At 35.0% G+C, this 24,704-nt stretch overlaps 1 protein-coding gene across 15 annotated transcripts in view; it reads left to right on the top strand.

The window, feature by feature from the left end:
• The window catches only part of ZZZ3 (zinc finger ZZ-type containing 3), a 103,239-nt gene that overhangs the window by 23,380 nt on the left and 55,155 nt on the right, over positions 1-24,704 (top strand). For 6 of the 15 annotated variants that reach the window (XM_079128772.1, XM_079128769.1, XM_079128766.1 and 3 more), the window contains exons 2-4: positions 18,745-18,879; positions 18,957-19,027; positions 20,813-20,966. The exons of 4 other annotated variants lie outside the window; for them this stretch is intronic. In XM_079128772.1, the coding sequence (XP_078984898.1) occupies positions 20,944-20,966 (23 nt within the window). In that variant the 5' untranslated portion in view covers positions 18,745-18,879; positions 18,957-19,027; positions 20,813-20,943. Of the gene's footprint in view, positions 1-18,744; positions 18,880-18,956; positions 19,028-20,812; positions 20,967-21,706; positions 21,854-23,616; positions 23,683-24,704 lie in introns of all 15 variants that reach the window. 5 more of the 15 variants (XM_079128778.1, XM_079128779.1, XM_079128777.1 and 2 more) reach the window with 5 other exon arrangements.

Raw genomic sequence — 24,704 nt, 5'->3', positions numbered from 1 at the left:
AGTAGTTGGCTTCCTTCTGTTGCTTGACCACTGTAAATTTCATTTTTATATTTTGTTACTGGAGAGAGTCTTGTCTGTTTGGCTTTCTGTTTTATTAGCTATCACCGAAGTTCATTTGAGTTGCTATAACAGAAAACCATAGATAGACTTGGTGACTTGGAAATAATAGAAATTTCTCATAGTCTGGAGGCTGAGAAAATTAAGACACAGTCAGATTCTGGTAAGCCTTGTCTGGTGAGGATCCACCTCCTGGTTTAGAAATGGCCATATTCTCACCATGTTTGTTTGTTTGTTTGTTTTGTAAACAAATGGGATACATGTTGTTTCTCTGTACATGGAGTAAAGGCATACCATTTGTGTAATCATAAATTTACATAGGGTAATGTTGTTTGATTCATTCTGTTATTTTTTCCCTTCCCCCCACCCCTCCCACCCCTCTTTTCCCTCTATACAGTCCTTCCTTCCTCCATTCTTGCCATCCTCCTTAACCCTAACCCTAAACCTAACCCTAACCCTAGCACTAACCCCTTCCACCCCCCATTGTGTGTCATCATCCACTTATCAGTGAGATCATTCGTCCTTTGGTTTTTTGAGATTGGTTTATCTCACTTAGCATGATATTCTCCAATTTCATCCATTTGCCTGCAAATGCCATAATTTTATCATTCTTTATGGCAGAGTAATATTCCATTGTATATATATGCCACAGTTTCTTTATCCATTCATCAATTGAAGGACATCTAGGTTGGTTCCGCAATCTGTCTATGGTGAATTGAGCAGCTATGAACATTGATGTGGCTGTATCTCTCTGTAGTATGCTGATTTTAAGTCCTTTGGGAATAGACCAAAGAGTGGGATAGCTGGGTCAAATGGTGGTTCCATTCCAAGCTTTCTGAGGAATCTCCATACTGCTTTCCAGAGTGGCTGCACTAATTTGCAACCCCACCAGCAATGTATGAGTGTACCTTTTTCCCCACATCCTCGCCAACACCTATTGTTGCTTGTGTTCTTGATAATCACCATTCTAATTGGTCTCGCCATGTTCTTATGTAGCAGAACATATAAATCCAGCCAACATAAAGGTAAATTTAGAAAAAAATAATTTAATTTTGATCTTCAGTCATTTATTTGATCATGCTTATCAGTATTAATTATTTGACTTGTTTCTCTTAAATTTTCTATTATAGAAAATGACTAGGAAATAAACGTGACAGGTACTTTCGTATCAAGGCCTTATGTTCAGGTTCCAGTGCTTCTTAGTAGATGATAATATTTTCCTTTCTGTGAATAAAGATAAGGAATGACTTTGCCAGGGACATTGAATGACTTACAAAGAAGTATAAAATTGTCATTTCTAGTTTTCTGTTTAAATGATGTCCTTCATTAAACAAGAAACATACCATAGAAAACAGCAATAGACCTGTCAAAATATTTTCTCTTTGACTTCTGATTAGCACTGAGCTTTTCTCATAAATTTCATAGAAGTACTATGAAATCATTATTGATATTCTCAAATAAATGTTGGCTGCCACTGGAAGGAAGTCTTTTTTAAATTTTCTTTTGTGGTACTGAGGATTGAACTCACTACTTGGAGCATGGTAGGCAAGTGCTTCACCACTGAGCTCCATTTCTAGCCTGTCTTTTTTTTTTTTTTTTTTTCGGTACCAGGGTGCTTTGCCACTGAGCCACATGCCCCAGCTCTTTTTATTTTTCAGTTTAAGATCTCACTGAGTTGCTTAGGACCTCACTAAGTTGCTGAGGCTGGTCTTGAACTTTGAATTCTGCCTTAGCCTCCCAAGTCCCTAGGATTACAGGCATGCACCAGAGTGCCTGGGGCTAGCCTTTTTTTTTTTTTTTTTTCTTTTTTCCTTTTTCCTTTTTCCTTTTTAATTTATTTTGGGAAAGGGTTTGCTAAATTACCCAGTCTTGCCTTTAACTCATCATCCTCCTGTTCCAGTCTCTTGAGTAGCTGGGATTACAGGCGTATACTACATGCCTGGGAAAGTTTTAATATAGCTCACATATCATCTCCTCCCCCCCAATCTATCCATTTTTCTTTCTTTTTGGAAATTCTTCATTTAAAGTGTTTATAGAATTATTTTTATAATGCAGAAGCACCAGTCTTATGTGTTGAACTCTGGTTTAGGTATTGAGACCCAAACTGGGAATGTAACTCAGTGGTAGAGGGCTTGCCTAGTATGTGTAAGCACATGGGTTCAATCCCCAGTACCTCCAAAAGGAAAACAAAAAAGCAAACAAACAAACAAAAAACCCAGAAAGACCTAAGTTTAGGTTCAGGCTATGGCTCTGTTAGTTGTTTGATCATTGACATTCCTTGAGTCTGTTGCCATATAAAGGGAAATGCGTATCTCCTTTTGAGATTATTATTATATTAAAAAGTGCTTTGTTATTGTAAACCTTGGCTTCAGTAGTGATTAAGACTCAGTGTTCTGCCACCTAACTAGCTTTTTTAATGTTTGAAATACTAACTTTTATAAGCCTCAGTTTTCTTATCTGTAATATGAGGAGAATAAGAGTCTTAAGAACCATCATACAGTTTTGAGAATTTTAAGTGAGATAATGCATGTAAAGTATAGTGTCTGACATAGTTTATATAATGTTAGTAATGATTATTACATTTCTTGACTTTTGTACTATAACATTGTGATTACTTGATACAATTTATTTGATTTAATTCTTAGGACAATTCCATGAGGTAGAAATGCTTTCCCTGCATTCGACAAATAAAGAATGGGTATCAGAGGGTAATTACTTAAGGTCACACAACAAGAAAGTTCTTTAGTTGAGGTTGGAACCCAAAACTTGTTTTTTTTCGGAATACTAAATTGCTTCTTAGATATATGCACTGGTTACATCTATACCTTACAGCCATCATCTTTAATTCATGTTATAGAATTTTTCACACTGGGTTTTGTGCATTTCCATTGTTTTCAAATGCTTTTATCCCAGTCTTCCTAGGTTTCTTTATTTTGCTCTATAGGCCAGAATTTGTACTGCAGAAATAAACATGCTCTGTTAATATATAATTAAGAATAGCATAATGGTTTGTTTACCGCTAGACTCCTGGAGTCTGACTGATTTAGCTAATAGAGGCTGACTTTAGATTTCACCTCTGGAAACGGAAAACTACTCCTTTATTTTGCCCTTGTAAGGAGTTTATGTCAAGCTGAACTACAAAACTGTAATGACTTTATAAACCCATGGGAAAATTCTGATGGACCCAGAAGTGAAAAATTACCTAACTTTAAATATTGCTGGATGAAGTGTTTTGATGCTGAGTCTAGGAAATAGAAATAGCCAATTTATTCAGAGAAAATTTTGGAAACTATATGGAGGTTTTCTCCCTGTCTTCTTTCTTCCCTCTCTTCCTCCCTCCCTTCTTTCCTTCCACAGTACATTTCTTTACTTTCTTTTTGTTTCTTGTTTTTGTTTTTGTGGTACTGAGAATTGAACCCAGGGGCACTGTACTACAGAGCTACATCCTTAACTCTTTTTATTTTTTATTTTGAGACAGGGTCTCACTAAGTTGCCCAGATTAGCCTTGAACTTGGAATCCTCCTGCCTCAGCCTCCCTAGTTGATGGGATTATAGGTATGTGCCTTTGTACCAGGCCCACAATTTTTTGAACTTGGAAAAATAATGGAAAATTTTAAAATATTCTTAACCCAAGTACCTTGGACATGATGGCCTTTTACATTTCCCTCTATTGTTGTAAAATGAGGCAACATTCAAATTATATATGATATCATGATATATATATATGAGTATATATAATGAAACCTACATAAATACATACTTTTTTATTGGAAATTTACTTTTAGAGTTGGGCATGGTGGCACATGCCTGTAATCCTAGTGACTTGGGAGACTGAGGCAGAAGGATCTCAAGTTTTCAAATAGTCTTAGTGGAAAGGTTTGTGTTTTTAGGACCAAAAGATTTTTTTCTATTAATGAGTTATTTGGTGAAGTTGAATTTATGAAGCATTGGGAAAATAACATGATTTATAAATATATAAAACTGTTATCTGTACTCAAACAGCTGTGTGAGTTAGGTACTATTCTCTTGTTGAATCCTGGAAGATGTTGATAAAAATAAAGGCAAAACTTGGTAATAACCAGTAATGCCTAGTTTTTGTTGTTTGTTTTCCCATACTGGGGATTGCACATGTAGGTAGGAACTCTACCATTGATCTACATCCCCAACCTATGGAAGTGTTTGTTTTTATGCTCTTGTTCTTATCCAAGTCAAATTATATGTATGAGTTATTTTTGCTTCTTAAGGAAAAAATTCACTGGACCTATGTTTTAAGATACATTATGGAAATAACAATCTTATATTACTATCACTTTAATCTTTTTTGTCACTCCAACCATATTATAAAATTTTTGAAGTTGGAGATCATGTTTGAAATAAAATTTTCCTTACCTGGGAGTTATTTCCTTAAACATCAACCAAAAAACAAACTGGGTGTGATGGTCCAGTGCCTGTAATCCCAACAGTGTGGAAGACTGAGGCAGGAGGATCTCAAGTTCAAAGCCAATTTGGGCAATTTAGCAAGACCCTGTCCCAAATAAAATGAAAAGGGCTGGGGATATAGTATACCTCAGTGGTAGAAGGTGTCTGGTTTCAATTCCCCAGTACCAACCAAGCAAACAACATTAGCTCTTTAGGAAATTGAAAAGACTTCTGAGCAGCCAAAACAGATGCCATGAAGTCCATTCTCTCATCCATCCACCCATCTACACATTTGTATACTGTAATGATAAGACTTCCTGGATTTACATTCCTCCTTTAGTTCTGGTGAACACTGAGACCTTGGGCAAATCCCTTCAGTTTTTCTCATCACTCAAATAAAAATACTAGTAGAGAGTACATCAGAGGGTAGTTGGATGAGAAAAGTACCTGGCATGGAGTGTTCACATCTTTGTTGTTGTTTTTTTGTTTTTGTTTTTTGCAGTGCTGGGGATTGAACCCAGGGTTATGTTTGTGAGGTAAGCACTCTACCAACTGAAAGGTGTTATGGTAGTGTTTTGAAGGGAGAACTGTAATGACAAAGGAATGTAAAATAAGGTAAGATACCTAATCCTTAAGAAAATTTCCTAGAGAAGGCAATATAGGTGTGGTGAAAAGCTTAGGATTTCATCTGTAGAATCTACCATCTCTAGTTCTTTGACCTTGGGCAAGTTAATTTCTCAATATATCTCATCATCAGTAAAGTAGGAATTTTGATAGTAATTATGAGTATTAAATGGTATGAAAGACTTGTGTATAGCTCCTTGAAGTATGGATTGTTTAACATATATTAGTTGAACATCATGATATTAATGTTATTATTTTGAAACAGAGAAAAGCTAGAATGAGGTCTACTTAGATGAATAGGATGTGAGGGATGGCAGGAAATCGTACTTCTATGTAGAGAAAAGTTCAAGGAAAAACACGTAGGGTAAGAAGGAATACAGAATATGGAAAATTTGAGAACTCAAGGTAGTTTGAGACTACAGGCATTGCTATGGAGTTTGCAGAGATGAAATTGGAGAGGTTAGGGTAGGACTTTGCCATAGAGAGTCATTCAAGGGTTTAAAGCAGAAGAGTGCTGATATGATTAGACAAGTTGCACCATATTGTGATTTGATGTAGGAGACCTTATACGAAACTTGTTGGAGTCTAGGTAAGAGTTCATAGTGGTAAGGAGAAATTGAAAAATGGTTGGGTGTGGAGGGCATATGCCTTGTAATTCCAGTGACTCAGGAGTTGAGGCAAAAGGGTCACAGGTTCCAGGCCAGCCTCAACAATTTAGTGAAGCCCTAAGCAACTTAGTGAGACCCTCGCTCAAAATAAAAAAACAAGAGGTTGGGATGTAGCTCAGTGGTAGAGCATTCCTGGGGTTCAATCCCCTGTAATGCAAAAAAAAAAAAAAAAAAAAAAAATCCGTACACACACACACACATCGGGGGAGCAGATTTTGAAAAATGCAACAAAAGGGGAAGATGATACAAAAGGTATTGACAGAGTTAAGGGAAGATTTTTTTAAAAAATATTTTTAGTTGCAGATGGATATAATCCCTTACTTATTTTTATGTGGTGCTAAGGATTGAATCCAGTGCCCCACAGGTGCTAGGCAAGCACTCTACCATTGAGCCACAACCCCAGCCCCAAGGGAGAATTTTTATCTCAGGAAACTGATCTTTCAAAGAAATAAAATTATTTTCTTTACTTTTGTATTTTGACATTGTAAAGTACATATTTGTATTAAAAAAAAAGTATCATAAATGATCAGATATGTGTATGTATGGGTAGGTTGGGTGACAGGACTAGGAAATTAGGAAGGTTATTCTTAGGGTTTTGCTTTGGAATATAGGGTATTTTGTTGTATCAGTTATTTAAATTTTTTAAAAATTTTTATATTTTACATACTGCATTTTGATTCATTGTACACAAGTGGTGTACATCATTTTGCTTCTATGGTTGTGCATGATATAGAATTATACCATTTGCGTAATCATACATGTACCTAGGGTATTCATATCTGTCTCATTCCACCATTTTTCATACATCCCTCCCTCTCATTTCCCTCTATGTAATCTGAAGTTCCTCCATTCTTCTCTCACCCCCACCCCACCCCTCCATTATATATCATCATCTACTTATCAGGGAAAACTTTCAGCCTTTGCTTTTTGGGGATTGGCTTATTTCACTTAGCATGATATTCTCCAGTTCCATCCATTTATCTGCAAATGCCATAATATTATTGTTTTTTATGGCTGAATAATATTCTGTTGTATATATGTTCCATAGTTTCTTTATCCATTTATCTGTTGAAGGGCATCTAGGATGGTTGTACAATCTAGCTATTGTGAACTGAGCTACCGAAAACCTCCGCTCCCAGCCCAGGTTGCTTCAAGTGGCTCGGCGCCGCTTCTTGCTCTTTTGGCCCGACCAGCAGGACAAAAGACATGTACTCTTCAGAAGTTCATGAAGCAGCTACCCGTTTATTCAGATAACACACCCTCAATATATAAGCAGTCTCTATGCATAAGCAATTGTAACCAGATATGTCCATCCAATCCTGTTAAAGGTCAAGCGATTACTCGCTGAAGCATACGTGTAAAGTATATCTGTCCACGCTCAAGCATACATGTAAAGTATATCTGTCCACGCGCTAGGTGGCTGAACTGATTATCATACAGCCAATTGTAAACGCTTCCTGCCTCTCTCCAGGCATAATCAGGACGCCGTTTGCTCTCTGTCAGTCGCCATCTTCAGATGCACGTGGCGTAACCCTGGGCCCCGGGTCTCGCCCGCCACACTGAGCTGCTGTAAACATTGATGTGGCTATGTTACTGTAGTATGCTGATTTTAAGTCCTTTGGGCATAAACCAAGGAGTGGGATTACTGGATCAAAAGGTGGTTCCGTTCTGAGTTTTCTGAGGATTCTCCAAACTGCTTTCCAGAGTGGCTGCACCAGTTTGCAACTCCACCAGCAGTGTAAAAGTGTGCCTTTTTCCCCACATCCACGCCAACATCTATTATTGTTTGTATTCTTGATAAAAGCCATTGGAGTAAGATGAAATCTTAGAGTTGTTTTAATTTGCTTTTCTCTAATTACTAGAGATGTTGAACACTTTTTCATCTATTTATTAATCACCTATATGTCTTCTTCTGTAAAGTGTCTGTCCAGTTCCTTGGCCCATTTATTGATTGGGTTCTTTGTATTTTTGGTGTAAAGTTTTGTAATTAGTTGAAGGGAAGATGGTGGAGTTTTTTGAACAAGTAGAATTCAGGGTTCTTATTGAGTCTGGCAGGCATTTGGATATGTAGAACTGAAGCTCAAGAGAAATGTAGAACCTATTCATTTAGATTAAGGGAAGCTCTGCATAGTGAAGTACAGTGATGAAAGAGTGGGAACAGGAAGAAGACTAGGACAGAACCTTGAAGAATGCTGCCTGGGTGGAGGGAAAAGTGTGTAAGAAACTTTTATCCCCAACCCCCACTCTTCTCCACACACCCAGAGACCCAAATCCAGAGTATTATTGAATTCTCTTGGGTTTGCTTTCAAAATCTAAATTGAAGTATATTATTTCTTACCTCTTCCACTGATAACTTTACCATTATTTCTCTTAGGGCAATAATAGCCTTCCAAACCATCTTCCATTTTTTTTTTTTTCCCTCAACTATTTTGCGTCTACATTCCATTCTCCACATAGCAGTTTGATCCTTTTAAAATGTCAAAATCATGTTATTCCCTTGATCAGAATTCTCCAGTGGCCTTCATCTCAGTATAAAATGCTATCTTTATTATGGCCTATCAGGCCCTACATGATTGCAGTATAAATGTTAGGCCATAAGAGAGTTCCTTCCTAACACCCTATTACTCTTTATTGTTTTGCCTTGCTTTTTTTGCCTTGCTTTTTTGCCTTGCTTTTTTGCCTTGCTTTTTTTTTTTTTTGGTAGCACTTCTCATGTATCATAACATATATTTTATTTTTTTATACAAAGTATAAGCTTTGTGAAAGCAGGGACTTTTTGTTCCCCATTGCTTTCTCAGTGCCCAGAATAGTGCTAAAACCATAATTGGTCCCACTGAATGTTTTTTAAATGAATGAAACAACAAAATTGGATCATGTCACTTTTCTGCTTAAACTTTTTATTCTCCCAGTCACATTTATTATTGTACATGTGTTCCTTTTCCCTTATGCTTGAGGGCACACAGCAGTCAAAATGGTCTTTTCATAGTATAAGAAGCCAGGTGCAGTGGTGTGCACCTGTGTTTCCAGTGACTTAGGAGGCTGAGGCAGGAGGATTTCAAGTTCAAGGCCAGCCTTAGCAATATAGTAAGATCCTGTATCAAAAAATATGAAAGAATGGTGATGTAGCTTAGTGGTATTGTGGTCCTGGGTTCAGTCCCAGCAAGGCAAGAAAAGTACATATTAGATTGTTGTTCTCCTGTGTAAAATTCTTTGGTAGAATAAATAATCAAAATTTAAAGAACTAAAAAAAAAAAATAAATAAATAAAAAAATAAAATAAAAAAATAAAAATATGGAACTAAGAAAAAAAAATTTAAAGAACTAAATAAAACCATTAAAGCAAATATAAATCAGATTTTTGCTGTAGCCTATAAATCCCATCATGGTCTGGCACCTTGAGAGTTCATACCCACTAGGTTTTAGCCTCTTTGACCTCATTCAGTTCCTTTAACATTCTAAGCCCTTTTCTATTTTAGGGGCTCTACATATACTATTCCCCTTATCTCTGACTCCCTCCCCCCTATTGATTTATCCTCTGTATTTACTTTTAGTTTGAATAATGTTCCAATAATAATATTTAATGAATTTCTAGGCACAAGGGAGATAAAAAATAAGAATGACCTTGCCATAAAATAGTTTTGGTAAATGAAATAGTAAAGTATAATAAATAGTAGCTTTCAAACAAGAAGGGGGATAGTTTGAGGAAGCTTTTATATTGTCACTTTACCTTACTTTTAACTAGAATAACTTCACTTTCTTCTTTTTCTCCAGGATATAGTTGAATTAAGTGTTCTTGACTTAACAAAATTTTGAAAAATACTGCAAATTCTCAGTGGTATGGTAAGAGCTATGCACAGGGTTTGCTGGCAGTATATAGCATTTTGGAAGAGGTGGTTGGTTGCATATGATATGTGATTAGGAGAGGAAGATAAATGTTAGGTGAGGGAAAAAGAAAGGAAGGTAAAGATGTTTGAGATGTAGATAAAAAGTCTTAGTCCTTTGCTATTTATTATACCGTCCTTGGAACACTTAAAAATGCATACTTCTACTTTTTGTGACAATTAATCAACTGTACAGTTATGATTTGTGCACTTCTCTTCATGTATATTGTACTTTAATGGAGAAATCAAAAATTATAAAAATTTAAAATTACAAAAATAAATTACTACTGAACTGAATTCTAGACCTTTGGAATTAGAAATTCCTGCTAACTTTTTTTTTTTTTTTTTATAAGTGCCACAAATAATTGTGATACTTAACTAGGGTTGAAAAATCTCTGTGGTAGAAGATTGCAGTTTAGATCTGGTTAGCTATTGGTGAGGATTTAGAATAGGTAGAGATGGAAAGGCTAGGTACAATTTGTATACTTGTACTTAAAATGTTTAGATTATATGTGTGTGTGTATGTATATATATATATATTCTATTTATGTCAAATTAAAAAACTGGCTAACACTAATCTGGTGTTGAAAGTCAAGTTAGAGGACAGAAATGGAAAGAGAACAAATATAGATTTTGGGGGGATGAATATTATTCCTGATATGATTTGCTTATTTCCTTAACATATATTACAAATCAATTTTCAAAATACATTTTAAAAATTAGCCTCTTCATTTTATAGATGAAGAAACTGGAGCTCAAGGAAGCTTGAAAAATGACTCAAGTTACACAAGTTAGGAATATAGGTCCTGCTTGACTGACTGATGATGTCCCCTGCTCCCATCCCCAGTGTATTCGACTGATGATGTCCCCTGCTCCCATCCCCAGTGTATTCCAAGAAAGTTTCTGGAACTGTATGGGTATTTTCTTCCTCCCTTCCTCCCTGTCTTCCTTCCATTGTACATATTTCTCTTTTAGTGGTACTGAGGATTTAACCCAGGGGTGCTTTAGCTACATCTTCCACGCTTTTGATTTTTTATTTTGACACAGGATCTTGCTAAGTTGCTTGGAGCCTCACTAAATTGCTGAGGCTGGCTTTGAACTTGTACCTCAATCCTCCTGTCTCAGCCTTTTGAGCTTCTGGGATTATAGGTGTGCACCATGTGACCCAGCTAATATTTTCTTTTTAAAAATGAAAAGCTGGGCACGGTGCTGCATGCCTATAATCTCAGTGACTTGGGCGACTGAGGCAGGAGGATTGCAAGTTTGAGGTCAGCCTCAGCAACTTAGGCCATAAGCAGCTTGGTTAGACTCTGCTTCAGAAATAGAAAGGACTGGGAATATAGCTCAGCCGTAAGGTGCAACATTAGTTCAATCCCAGTTCCTGAATGAATGAATGAATGAATGAATGAATGAATGAATGAATAAATAAATAAATAAATATAGGGTTGGGGGTATAGCTCAATGGTAGAGTGTTTACCTAGTGTACATGAAGCCTTGAGTTTAATACCAGCACATCAAAAACAAACAAAATTCCCTGAGATTTATACATGCTATAATATAAAATTCACCTTTTTGGATATTGAACCCAGAGGCACTTTACCACTGAGTTACAACCCAGCCCATTTTATTTTCTGTTTTGAAATGTGATCTTGCAAAGTTGCTGAGGTTGGCCTTGAACTTTTGAAATCCTTCTGCTTCAGCTTCCCAAGTTGCCGGGATTGTAGATAAGCACCACTGCTCCTGGCAAAATTCATCCTTTTAAAGCTGTACATTTCAGTGATTTTTAGTGTACTCATAAAGTACTGCAGAACATACTCATCACTCTAAAGAATCCCCATTTACTTTCTAGCCTTTTGACCCTCTCAGAATCTCAGCAACCACTTATTTTCTTTTTCTATTTTCAACATTGCATATAAATGGAATCATATTATGTAAACTTTAAAGTGTTTTCTTTCACTTATATTGTTTTTAAAGTTCATCAGTGGTGCAGCATATATTAGTCCCTCATTCCTTTTAATGATTGAATTCCATTGTATCAATATACCTTGTTTTTGTTTGTTTATTCTGTAGTTGATGAACATTTGAGTTATTTCTACTTTATGACTATTATTAATAATGGTCTTCTGTATTCCTCAAGGACTGTCAGAAGTTATTAGCAGTTTCCTTTTGGTGCCTTTGTTGAACACTAGATCTCTTAAGCAAAAATTAAAACAATTTAAAAATTAATTTGCTTTATTTTTTATTCTAGTATTAGGCAGTGCTTCATTCCATAAAATAGAATGTGTTAACCTTTTTTGAGTTCATGGAACAATGAAAGGTTTTATGTATTTTTTATTTTTTGAAACAGGGTCTTGCTGCATTGCCTGGGCTGGGTTCCAACTCCTGGGCTCAAGTAATTCTGATTTAGCCTTCATAGTAACTGGAACCACAGGCCCATACCATTATACCTAACTATGTTTAATTTTGATTTTTTCAATTTATCTGTATTTGTCTTTGGTTTCTTGTGTTTTTTAATGTTTCTTAATTATATTTGAATGCACTTTTCAAAAAATTTACAATTTTAACTGTTTTATAATTGTACAGTTTAGTGACATGAAGTACATTCACATTCTTGTATAACTGTAACTATCACTGCTATTTCTAGAACTTTTTTTTCTTTATCACTGAACTGTAACTCTTTACTCACTTAGCAATAATTCCCCTTTCTCTGACAGTTCCCATTCTGCTGTCTGATGAATTTAACTCTCTAGGTACCTCATATAAGTGGAATCATATAGATTATTTGTCCTTGTTGTTCATGTTTTTAGCATCATAACAAAGAATGTTATCATTTTAACTCAAATTTGGATCTTTGACTTATTTTGAATTAATTTTTATGCATAGGATGAGTTAGGGGTTCAACGACATTGTTTTTTGCATGTGAATAACCAGTTGTCCCAGCACTGTTTATTGGAAAGATTGTTCATTGCCCATTGAATTATCTTGGTACTCTTGGTTAGAATAATTTTCTTTTAAAATATGAATAAAGTGTTCAAAAATATCTACAGAATCTATATTAATATCACTTCTTTCTTAATACTGATAATTTATACTTTTTTTCTGATCAGTCTTCCTAGAGATTTATCCGTTTTATTGGTTTTTATCAGGGATGTATAAGTGTGTGTTTCTGTGTGTGTGTGCGCGCGCACGCTGGGTTTTGAACTCAGGGCCTCATATATGCTAAATATGCTCTGTCACAGAGCTATAACCGCAGCCTCAATTTTATTGGTTTTGCTTAAGGGGTCAGCTTTGGGTTTATGAATTTTTCTCTATTATGTCTTTGTTTTTTATTTCATTGATTTCTATTTATTGTTATTTCCTCTCTTCTATTTATATGGGTTATTTTATTCTTTATTAGTTTTTTTTATGGTGTAAACTGAAGTTATTGAGACCTTTCTCTCTCCTTTTTTCTTTCTGGTACTGGGGATTGACTGTGCTACTTCTCCAGTCCTTTTTATTTTTCATTTTGGGACAGGGTCTCACTAAGTTGCCTAAGGCCTCACTAAATTACTCAGGCTATAATCCTGAATTTTTAATCCTGCCTTAGCCTCCTGAGTTCCTGGGATAAAGGTGTGTGCCGCTGTGCTCAGCACCTTTCTTTTTTTCTAAATTATAAGTTATTAAGTTACATTAACAAGGCATACTATTTATTTCCAGGTATTTGGAGATTGTGTGTGTGTTACTAAGGATTGAATTTAGGACCAGTCTACCACTGAGCTACATCTCCATCCCTTTTTTTATTTTGAGATAGGGTCTCCCTAAATTAATGAGCCTGGAATTGCCTTCCTTTAGCCTTCTGATTCCTGGGATTAAAGGCATTCACCACTGATGCCTGGTTTAGAGATTTTTGAGACACATTTTTTATTAGTTTCTAATTTAATTCGATTGTCACCATCATTTATATTACTTGAATCCTTTTAAATTCACTGATTGTCATTTTTCCCAATTATTTCCAAATAACTAAAATGCTTCAAGCAGTTTTTAGAACATATACTTTTTTTTTTTTTTTTTTTTTTGTACTGGGGATTGAGCCTAAGGGTGCTTTACCACTGGCTTTACCACTAAACTATATCCCAGTCCTTTTCTTTTTTTAGTTTAATTTTAAGACAGGGTCTTATAAAGTTTCTTAGGACCTCACTAAGTTATAAGACTGGCTTCGAACTTGAGATTCTCCTGCCTCAGCCTCTGGAGCCACTGGGATTACAGGTGTGCGCCAACTTGCCTGGCCCTTTTTATTTTTTATTGTGAGACAGGGTGTTTGCTAAGTTACCCAAGTTGGCCTCATACTTGAAGTACTCCTACCTGGGCCTACACAATTTTCAGTGTGACCTTGATTATGGATATTTCTCTTGGATATATATTCAGCCCAAGGGTAACCTTTGTAGATCTAAGGGTTTTTTTTTTTTTTTTTTTTTTTTTTTTTTTTTTTTCTTTTTCTAAAGATCTTGTTCACTGTTTCCACAGCCTTCTCCTCTCTTGTACTATGTGCTGGGGACTCTAGCTACCATGACCTCCCCAAATTCCTCACTTTATCATCTTAACTCAAGGAAACTGCTAACCTTACCTGCAATTCCCCTCCCTATCTGCAGCCTAGAAACTGTCCAAGCAATAAACTAAGGCAATTCTAGGTGTTACCTCATTTGTTTTTTCTCTGTCATTGTCTTGTCTACTTTCTAGTGTGTGAAAAACATTTTTGTACACTTTGCATAGATTTTTAGTTGTTTCAGGTAGGAGCATAAAAATCTTGCCTGTTACTCTCTCTTGGCCAGAAGTGGAAGTCCCTTGGAAAAATTTTTAGGTAAGAAGGTATGCATTAATTACGTATGCATCTTATATTACTCTGTAGACTGCATTTTAAGGGGCAAAGTAGAGGGAATAATTAGAAGGCATTTGGGCTACTTCAAATACAAGATGATGAAGGCCTAAGGATAGGTGATGGTAATACAGACGTGGGGAACAATTTGAGAAATATTTTGGAGGAAGAACCTAATGCAGATTTTCTAAAAGGTTGGATCATGCCTTGTTTACATCTGAATCACCTATAGTATTTGATAAAAAGATTTTTGGGCACTATTTACTGATCCGAATTTCTTTTTTTTTTTTCTTTTTTTTTTGCGGTGCTGGGGATTGAACCCAGGGCCTTGTGCATGCGAGGCAAGCACTCTACCAGCTGAGCTATATCCCCAGCCCCTGATCCGAATTTCTAAAGATGAAGTTTAGAAGTGTGCATTTTAAACACAACTACGTTAATGAACACAAAGGTTTTAGAAGAAACTGATGTAAAGTATGATTTTGTTTTTCTTTTTTTCTTTTTTGGATACTGGGATTGAACTCAGGGGCACAAGGTCTCACTGAGTTGCTTAGAGCCTTAATAAATTTCTGAGGCTGGCTTTGAACTCTTGATCCTCCAGCGTCAGCCTCCCCAGCCGCTAGGATTACAGGCATGCACCACCACGCCCAGCTTAAAGTATTATCTTCATTCATGAGAGCAGCTCCTACATTGGAGTGACCTGAAGTGCCTGATTATAATGAAAATTTATGTGTTCATATCCAGACCTGCTATATCTGGATATTTGGGACAGTTGGATCCAGGAATTTCTTCGCTTGCTAATGTTTGATAGCAAATATACAAAAATACCTACAGATTTGATCTTTTTTGTCTGAACTTCATAATAACCCTGTGAACTTGTAGGCAGGTATTGTCTGCCATTTTGCTGGTGAAAAAATAAAGATAAAGTGCCTTGCTCATTGATGACAATCACATTTCTATCTTCTTCCACTAAATCGAATACTACTTGCTGTTGACCATAAAATAGGCTTACTTCTAAAATCTGTAGATATCATCCAAAATAGAACCTGTGATTCTAAACAATTTGGGGGCTAGGACAGTGGGCTCTGTGGTCATAATTTGTACTTAATAAAAATTTTGTTCAGCTTTTTATAGCAATGTTGTCTAGGAAAGGTGTCTTGATGTTTTTTACAATTGACTGGGTTTTCTTTGTAGTACTGGCACTTGAACCCAGGACCTTATATAGACTAGGCAAGGCAAGCACTCTACCACTTAGCTACACCCCAACCCCTTTAAAAATTTTATTTTGAGACAGATCTTACTAAATTTTCCAGACTGGTAATGAACTTTTGATGCTCCCAACTCAGCCTCCAGAATAGGTAGGGTTACAGCAGTGCACCATCTCATCTGATTTACCAACTGACTGAATATCTCTCAGTTTCTTTTAAAATCATAGTGTAGGGGACTGGGGACTAGCTCATTGGTAGGTCACTTGCCTAGTATGTGCAAAGCCATGACTTCAATCCCCAGCAAAAACCTGTTAAAACAAAAGCATAGTATTCATATTTATTGTGTTTTTACCTGTAATGACCACAATTAGATGCTAAACATGAGTCTATAGTATAACCTTTCATTGATTCCCCCCCCCTTAATCTCATAAGAAAATATTACAAATTTTTTGTAAGATCTCATAATTTAGGTTGCATTTAGCTTGGACTTTACAGTTTTATAGTATGTGGTGTGGTTCTTAACTTTGCTATATGACTAGAACTGATATTTTCTAGTGAGATTTTCTGTACACTTTTGAAGTGAATTTCATGTGTGCCATGAATCAGAGAGCCTGTAATCTAGTTAACACAGTAGTACCAGTGTTAGACTGCAAGTAGTAGGAAAAGTAATTCTTTTCAGTGAAGATTGGTTTTTAGATCTGCTGCTGAATGCTTGAATAGTCAGTGAATTTTATTAGTATGTGAAAACAAGGAAAGCACTGTCTGTATCAAGGAATAAATAAAATAAGGCTTTAGGAAGTGGACTTAAGTAGTTCATTTTGTTTTGTATATTTTTAAAAACAATATAGCTAGATTTTTTAAATTTCTGGAACAAAGTTACTATAATTAAATAACTCAAATTAAAAAATGATTAAAATTTGTCATAATATAAAGTAGTTTATCTGCCCTGAAGGCACATAGAATTTCTGTGGAAAGCTTAAGTTTAAAATTCATAGGGTATGAAACAAAGAGTGCAGAGTAGGTGCTGAGTTGACTCTCGTAGCATAAAAATTTTTTTAAGTTGTTGAATTTATGATTACTTAGATTTGGGTTAATTTTTTATGGTGATAAGGTTAGTTTTTAACATTTGAAAAAATAAGTCAAGAATTGTTTTGAGGGATAGATATCATTGTTTCTTTTTTTTTTAGAAAAAAATTTAGCCACTTCACATATATATTTTATATATATATATATATATGTTGTAGATGTACACAATACCTTTATTTTATTTATTTGTTTATGTGTGGTGCAGAGGATCAAACCCAGTGCCTCACATGTGCCAGGCAAGCTCTCTGCCACTGAGCTGCAACCTCAGCCCCATTGTTTCTTTATCTCTTTTTGTTAATGAAGCTTTTCGCTTGAAATGATCCGAAGGTTGATAACTCTTAACAGATCTTATCCACAAACAAGTGTAATGCTGTCTGCATTTTCCTCATCGATTTTTACTATGTTTTTATCATGTAGGAATTTGGAGCAGCACACCATGGTGAATCATTTTAAGATGGCATTCAAAGGTTTCTTTTGATGTGTAGGAATGAGCATTCTTCAGTCACTCATTTTTTTCCTACTTGTAAGCAGATTGAAATGACTTTAAGTTCAACAATAGTGGTTTTTCTTTTTTAAGATGGAGTCTTGCTGTGTTACCCAGGCTGGCCTTCAGCTTTTGGGCTCAACTATCTTCCTGCCTTAGGTTCCTGAGTAGCTGGGCCTAAATGAAAAAAAAAGTATATGATGCTTTTCTTTATCATTGTAGTCACATGATTGTATTTCTCAGACTTGGAATCAGCCAAGTTCATTTTTATGAAGCTTATTTTTAAGGAATGTTTAATTTTAGGGTGCCGGCGTTTGAACGCAGTCTTGCACATAAGTTCTACCACTTGAGCTATACCCATAACCCCTTGATTATTTTAAATGTCATTTAATTTCTACTTATTTCTAAAATACCTTTGACATATTAGTCCTATAGAGGGCGTAGTCTAAAGTAAAAAGATTACATTAAAAGATAACCAGCTGGTCATGGTTGTTCTCATCTATAATCCCAGTGATGAGGGGAGACTGAGGAAGTAGGATCATAAGTTCAAAGCCCTTAGCAAGACCGTGTCTCAAAAGAAGAAAATGAAAAGGTCAGGGGTTGTAGCTCAGTCAGTGGTAGGGAGCCATTCTTGTGTTCAAACCCTGATACTGAAAAAAATAAATAAAATAAAAGATGTCAAATTTTTTTTATTTTTTAAATTTGTTTTTGGTGCTGGAGAGCTAACGTAGGGCCTCATGGCTGTTAAGCAGTGCTATCACTGAGTTATATCCCTAGCCCTAACCAAATGTTTAAAATTCACATTTAAGCTGGACGTGGCACATTCCTATAATCTCAGCAGCTGGGGGCCAAGTGGGGGCAGACTGAGACAGGAGGATCCCTAGTTCACAAAGCCAGCCTTAGCAATGGTGCGGCACCAAGTAACTCTGTGAGACCCTGTCTTTAAATAAAATATAAAATAAGGCTGGGGATGTGGCTCAGTGGTTAAGTGCCCCTGAATTCTATCCTTGGTACCAAAAAAAAATAAATAAATAAATAAAATAAAAAAAGTTACATTTAAATGAAAAGTATGATGCTTTTAGTTCATTCTTAGGCATTATAGATTAATTTCTTAATCTTATCATAAAACAAAAAAGTGCTTTCATATTAATGTCAGTTGTTATGATCTTTTAGAAAATAAGATGTTTCTACATTGGTAGTCAATAAAAAAGTCTGAGGAGCTCTCTGCAGAAGTTTTAATTTAGAATTAAATTTAGAAAACTTGTTTATGGGTACTCTCTGAAAATAATTTGAGAATATTAACATCATCTTACTCTGAAAATATCACGTCATGACTAAATATAAATATTTATTAAATTTATTAGAAAATGAAGTGTCCTATATAAGTATTTAGAAATATTATCACTTTTATCCACGAATCTGTAAACGGTAACACAGCCATAGTGACATATTGTGGTTTCCCTTCACAGATACCAAGTTGTGCTAGTAGAACAATATAAATAATTAATACCTGAAGTCTCAATGTAACATGGATATATTAACAGTGATGACAGATAAATACAGACGCTTGGGAATCAAATACTAGGCGAAACACTTTTAAAAAGGTAAGAACAAAATGTAATCTTAATTAAGGCTAGGTGGGATGGAGTTAGAAGTAAATTGATTTAAGTTTCTTTTTCAGTGTATCCTGATACACTTTTATGAAACATGTCTTCAGGATCCTGTCTTTCTTAATATTGGTAGAACTCAGCTGTAAGTATCAGTTCTTCTGTGAAAATAACAATTGCACATATACTCATCTGGTAAATATCTTCAGGATGATGTTCTTGAAGTGAGTCCTGTTCAATTAGGATGGTAATATTGTTGACTAGAACTTGGTAGAGTGCTAGGACAGGCACATCCATGTATGCTTAAAAACCCTTTTTAATTTGTGGGTCACCTTTGCCTCTGTTGGGTGCCACACCATCACACACTTTAAAAGGTAATGATTTGTCATATTTGTGATAGCTTTCAGGGTTGAGTACATAGGTGTTGTCATTTTGAGTCTTTGGTATAAAAGAGTGGATTTTTAAGTTGGTAGTTATTTCATGTGCTTCCCCTCCTCATGTTAATTTAGAAGTTTGTTTTTTTTTAATCTTTTTTATTAAAAAGAAATTTTTTTTAGTACTGGAGATTGAACCCAGGGGCACTTGACCACTGAGCTGTATCCCCAGCCCATTTTAGTTTTTATTTTGAGAGCATATCTCACCAAGTTAATTAGGGTCTTACCAAATTGCTGAGGCTGGCCTCAAACTTACAGTCCTTTTGCCTCAGCTTCCTCAGTTGCTGGGATTACAGGTGTGCACTACCTGTGCCTGGCTAGAAAAATTTTTAACTTAGTAGTATTCTGTTATATTTGGCCAATTTTCCTATTTTGTGCTTTTTCAAAGCACAAGGCAAAATTGGAAGAGGTTACATCTATATATAATAAATTATAATAGATATTAACTCTATTCCCCACCCTTTTTTAAAAAAAAAAGCATAAAAGTTTTATTTAGTAAGATGGAAGGAATGCTCTGAGGTGAGTGGAGCCGGCTGCCTCCAAGAGAAGAAACGCTTAACTGTATTCTATTCTAAAACAGTAATATATTTTTGCTATGCAGTAACCCTACTTTCAAGGTTTGATAAGTGCATTAGTCTTTAAATTTTAATTCTTCACCAAAAGTTGTATCACTTTAAGAATATGTAGTTTTATGCTTACCATAAAGTGACACTTTTGGTCATAAACATCTGCTGGTCTTTTTTCTGGCACTCCCTTGTCTGTAGATGGGCACTCATAATAACCCGTTTAGCCAGATTATATTTTCTCTGAAAAGGATATCATAAAACGTTAGTAAAGCTGTAATTAATAGACCGTTCCAAGAATTGGAATGATTCAGGTTAATTAAAATATCTGGCTAACTGGGTACTCAACCCTGAAAAATCCTTATTATTTTTGTCTTTGTTGAAAATCTACATGTCAAAAATAGAAATTTCCTTTAATACTTGAGTATTGTAGCACTTCAGTAAGTATGAAGATTTTTCTGTAGGTGTAGAAGACTTGCTTGATTCTTTGGAATGCATAACCTAAATGGTTTTTGTGCTCAGTTCCCAAGTTTTACATACTTGGAATGCAAAATTTGGAAAATCCTCTAGAATAAGGGTAAGAGATTATAAATTCTGATATGAGAAGTTCTATCTAGGACTATCTTTAGGTCACCTCAAAAAAAAGAAAAAAAATGCCTTAGAACAGACTTTAGAAAAAGAGTCATATTTTGACTCAAAACTAATATTGAGTTATATGGAACTGATATATTTTGAGGTTTTTTTTTATTTGTTGTTGATTTCTAAAAATCCTATTCTAGTTTCTTAGTAACACTGAGGCTACAGAGTTACCAAAAAGCCCCAAAGATGTCACTATAAAGAGATTCTATTATCTATTGTGTCCTCTCATCATAGGAGTAAATCTATTAGCATAAGTTAATTTCCTTCTTTAATTCTTTTTTTATTATTTTAAAGAAAGGAGTTTAAGAGTTTCTAGTATTCTCCATGGCTGAAGCTGAGAGTCTGAAACCCTGATGCTTAAGCTCTATTCTAGATCATAGCTTCAACTCCGTCAGGATATATGGAAAAGAGATAATATTTCCACAATGATAGATCTTTGGTTGTACAGGTAAGTTATTTAGTTTTGCAGTAGTGAAGACAACTTTAGTTTGATTTTTTTTTTTTTTAATTTTTTTGTTGATCAGGCAAACTAGTTTCATCATCTGTGTAGATGACTGTAGTCTGATGAGATATTTAGAGGAGGGAAGAGCTATAGGGATGAAATATTTTCCCACTCTTTTCATCAGTATTCTGGAATGTCTAGACCATTAAACTAAGGACCTTTGAGTCAAGTGTTCTGGTTTACAACTGTAATCCCAACTACTTTGGAGGCTGAGGCAGGAGGATTGTAAGTTTGAGGCCATCCTAAGCAACCAACTTACAAGACCCTGTCTCAAAATAAAATATTTCCAAAGGTGTTGATAGCTCAGTAGTGAAGTACTGGATTCAGTCCCCAGTACTGGAGTGGGAAGGCACAAAAATCCTATCTTTTTGATACTGTAGATATTTCAGGTAACACTGTGAAATTTTTTGACTTCCGTTTCTCCTCGGTTGTCTTTTCAAGTGTGTATTCATGTATCTATCTTTTAATGGGGAAGAAGGAAGAATTTTCTTAAGACAATATATATTAGAGTTTCCAGACTTAAAAGAGGTGAATATGAAGAACTTTTAAATTGAACTGCCTTGGTAGGTCCCCAGGTATCACTCTCCTACTGTTAACCTTATAGTGGTAGTTTCACAGCTGAGATAATTTATCTTCAAAGAATTGTATGATGAGCATAGCCTGAACATTTTTTTTTTTTTCCCCAGTACTGGATATTGAACCCAGGAATGCTCTACACTGAGCAACATCCCCATCCCTACTTACTTTTTACTTTGAGACAGTTCTTGCTAAGTTCCCCAGCCTGGCCTTGAACTTGCAGTCTGTCTCAGCCTCCCTAGTTGCTGGGATTATAGGTGTGTGCTACCTTACCTGGCAAGCATAGCATGAACATTGTTAAACAGTCCTAGGCAGACAGAAGAATAATCCTGTTGGTGACACTTCCCAATTCCCCATGTTCTTTTTTCCTTTTTCCTTGGGTTTCAATACAGGAGTATATACCAGTATCATGATCAGACACCTGAAAATTATTCACTTACTAAAACTGAATATTAAAATAAGTATCAACCAAAACATTGGTATTAACAGAGGATTGCCAGTTTCTCAATTCCCAAAATAAACTGTAACAACTTTAGTGATAATAATAGGAATGAACGGTTACAGGCAGTGGTTTTGAAATAGCTTTTTGAAATTTCTCTCTTTTAAGTAAAGGTAATAGCTGGAGCAGTTATTTCATTATATGATCCTTTTTTGGTAAAGTTATTATTCTGTTCTTACTGATAAGAGTTCTTCAAATATGATCACAGGATCTGGAATTTATGATTTGAAACATAGCTGGTAATGTTTCAGAATTTTGTAGTCAGATTCGGGCATAATAGACTCAAGTTTACAGTTCAATGTCAAACGAGAGGGTTTTGTAGAATTAGGTGTAGGATTGGGGGCTTAGTAATAGAAGACAGGTTAAGTGTAAATATGCCCTTTGGTAGAATGAAAATGGACTAGGACGGAGAAGACTGATTAGAGAATCTGTTTAATTCTAGTGATTGATCATTTTCTTACCTATCTTGTAGAAAGTGCCACTCTTGATTAATTGGTGGATTACAGAAAAACTTTCAGTCTACCTGCTAGATTGTTTTTTTCCCCCTGATTTTCATAGATTGGGTTTTCTACATGTAAATATGTTAACTTAATGGTTTCCTTAATTCCAAAACTAGGGTGATTAAATATCTATTTCCAAATGGATACTGGCTAAGACTTTCATCAAGTCTTCTCCTTAGCCACTTAGCAGGAATATAAATTTGAGCTCCAAACTTCTTTATTGTATTCTTCAAGAACTTTGTGCTCTATAGCTTAAGTGAGGAAAGCAGCAGCTAAAACAACACTGAAAATAACGTAGACATTTTTGGTCTCTTTTTGTTTACTGAATTTTGTACTCAGTTTATCAGATAATTACAGAAAATGTATACCTTTATATATGCTTATCCAAAAGAGAAAAGATATGAAGAAAATGCTTAAAACTGAAAAAAAAAAAAATTAGGGAAGATTAGTTAAATTTTTATTTAAGTCTGCTCTTCATAATTTTAACAATTTATTACCTTAAGTGTATGTACTGTGTTAACTGAAGTTACAAGATTTTTATAGACCTCTGTTTAATGTTTCCTTAGCTAGAGGGATCATGTCTTTATTTATAAATGTTTTAAAATAATTAGTGTCTAGTAAATAAAGGTATATTATAAGTAAATCTAATTTGGTTTGAAACTTGATGGATTATTAGAATATTGTCTGAGTACAGTAGTCTCAAACTAATACACACATGAATCACCTGGGAATCCCATTCAGTGATAGGTCTGGGGCAGAACCTGACATTCTGCATGGCACTTCCCCCCACTGTGTTCTGGGAATCAAACCCTAGACCTCCAGCAATCTAGACAAGTGTTCTGCTGTGCTACACTCCCAAGTTCCCATTCTGCATTTTTAGCAAGTTTCTAGGGAGATTCTCTTGATGGTGGTTTTCAGGTTACATTTGAATATTTTTTTCTTATTTATTTATTTATTTATTTCAGCACTGGGCATTTTACCACTGAGCTACATCTCAGTCCTTTGATTTTTTTCTTTTGAGACCCTGTCTCCTTGAGTTGCCCAGACTGGCCTCCTGCCTCGGCCTTCTAAGAGGCTGGTATTACAGGTGTGTGCCATCATGCCCAGTCTGGTTACACTAAGAATTGCAAGGGTTTTACCAAAAGATCCTTGTTTTAAATAGGTTCTTTTTAAATGCCAGTATTTTAGGATTTGAGAACCTTAAAATTTGGACTTTATTGTAGTTGCTGAATGGAATAAAAACATTTTTTTAGAGAGTTAAAGAAGCAAAAAGAGGTGTAATCGTTTACATTAATGAGTGTTTTAATATTGTGATCATGGAAATGGTAAAGAAATATTACAGACCCCCATTATAGGTATTTCATAATAATACACAAAACACACACTTTTAAGTAATTTTGAGTACTAATAATAATAGTTTTATTTCATCCAAAATACAAATATTCTTTTCTTGAGAAGTTGTATTACAGGACAGATATTGTTTCTATTCAGATTAGTGTGGAAAGAAAGGAAGGATTAGGAAGTCCTATTATTGGAATCATATAAGAGATTTCTGCACCTTTAATTGGCCTTGCATTTTAAAAGTAAAAATTAACCTGCTTTGTGTATGTTTGTACAATATTACTATTGTCAGTATTAGTTTTGAACCATAAATTATAAATATAATCAAATTTACACTGAAGATATTTGTATTAGGTTTTTTCAATGAAATTTGCTTATTAGTTTTATCTTTATATTTATATAGGTGTTTAATATTTAACCTTCAAGTTTGATAGCTTTGCATCTGGGTACATGAAACAAAACACTTTTAATATTTTTTAGTATATATGTTCTTTTAAAACATCGTTTGAAATTTAACTTAAATTCATTGTAATTAAAAGCAGAAATTTGTGGTGTATCACAAATCCCTGTAAGGAATCTTCAAACAGTAAAAGTTTACTATAAGTAACTCTAAGTTCTGATTGATGTGCCCTATTCTTACTGTTCACTTGATTGCTACAAAATTATCTAGAACGAATAACTGTAATTTAGTTCCATGGTTGATTTTTATGAATCTTGTAAGATTTTTAAAATATGCTAATTAAAAATTTGAAAGTATGCCATACTCTA

Source organism: Sciurus vulgaris, assembly GCF_902686455.1.
Source record: "Sciurus vulgaris genome assembly, chromosome: 1".
Lineage (NCBI taxonomy): Eukaryota > Metazoa > Chordata > Mammalia > Rodentia > Sciuridae > Sciurus > Sciurus vulgaris.
The sequence above is the reverse complement of the archived record's forward strand: the minus strand, read 5'-3'. Positions and strand labels throughout refer to the sequence as shown.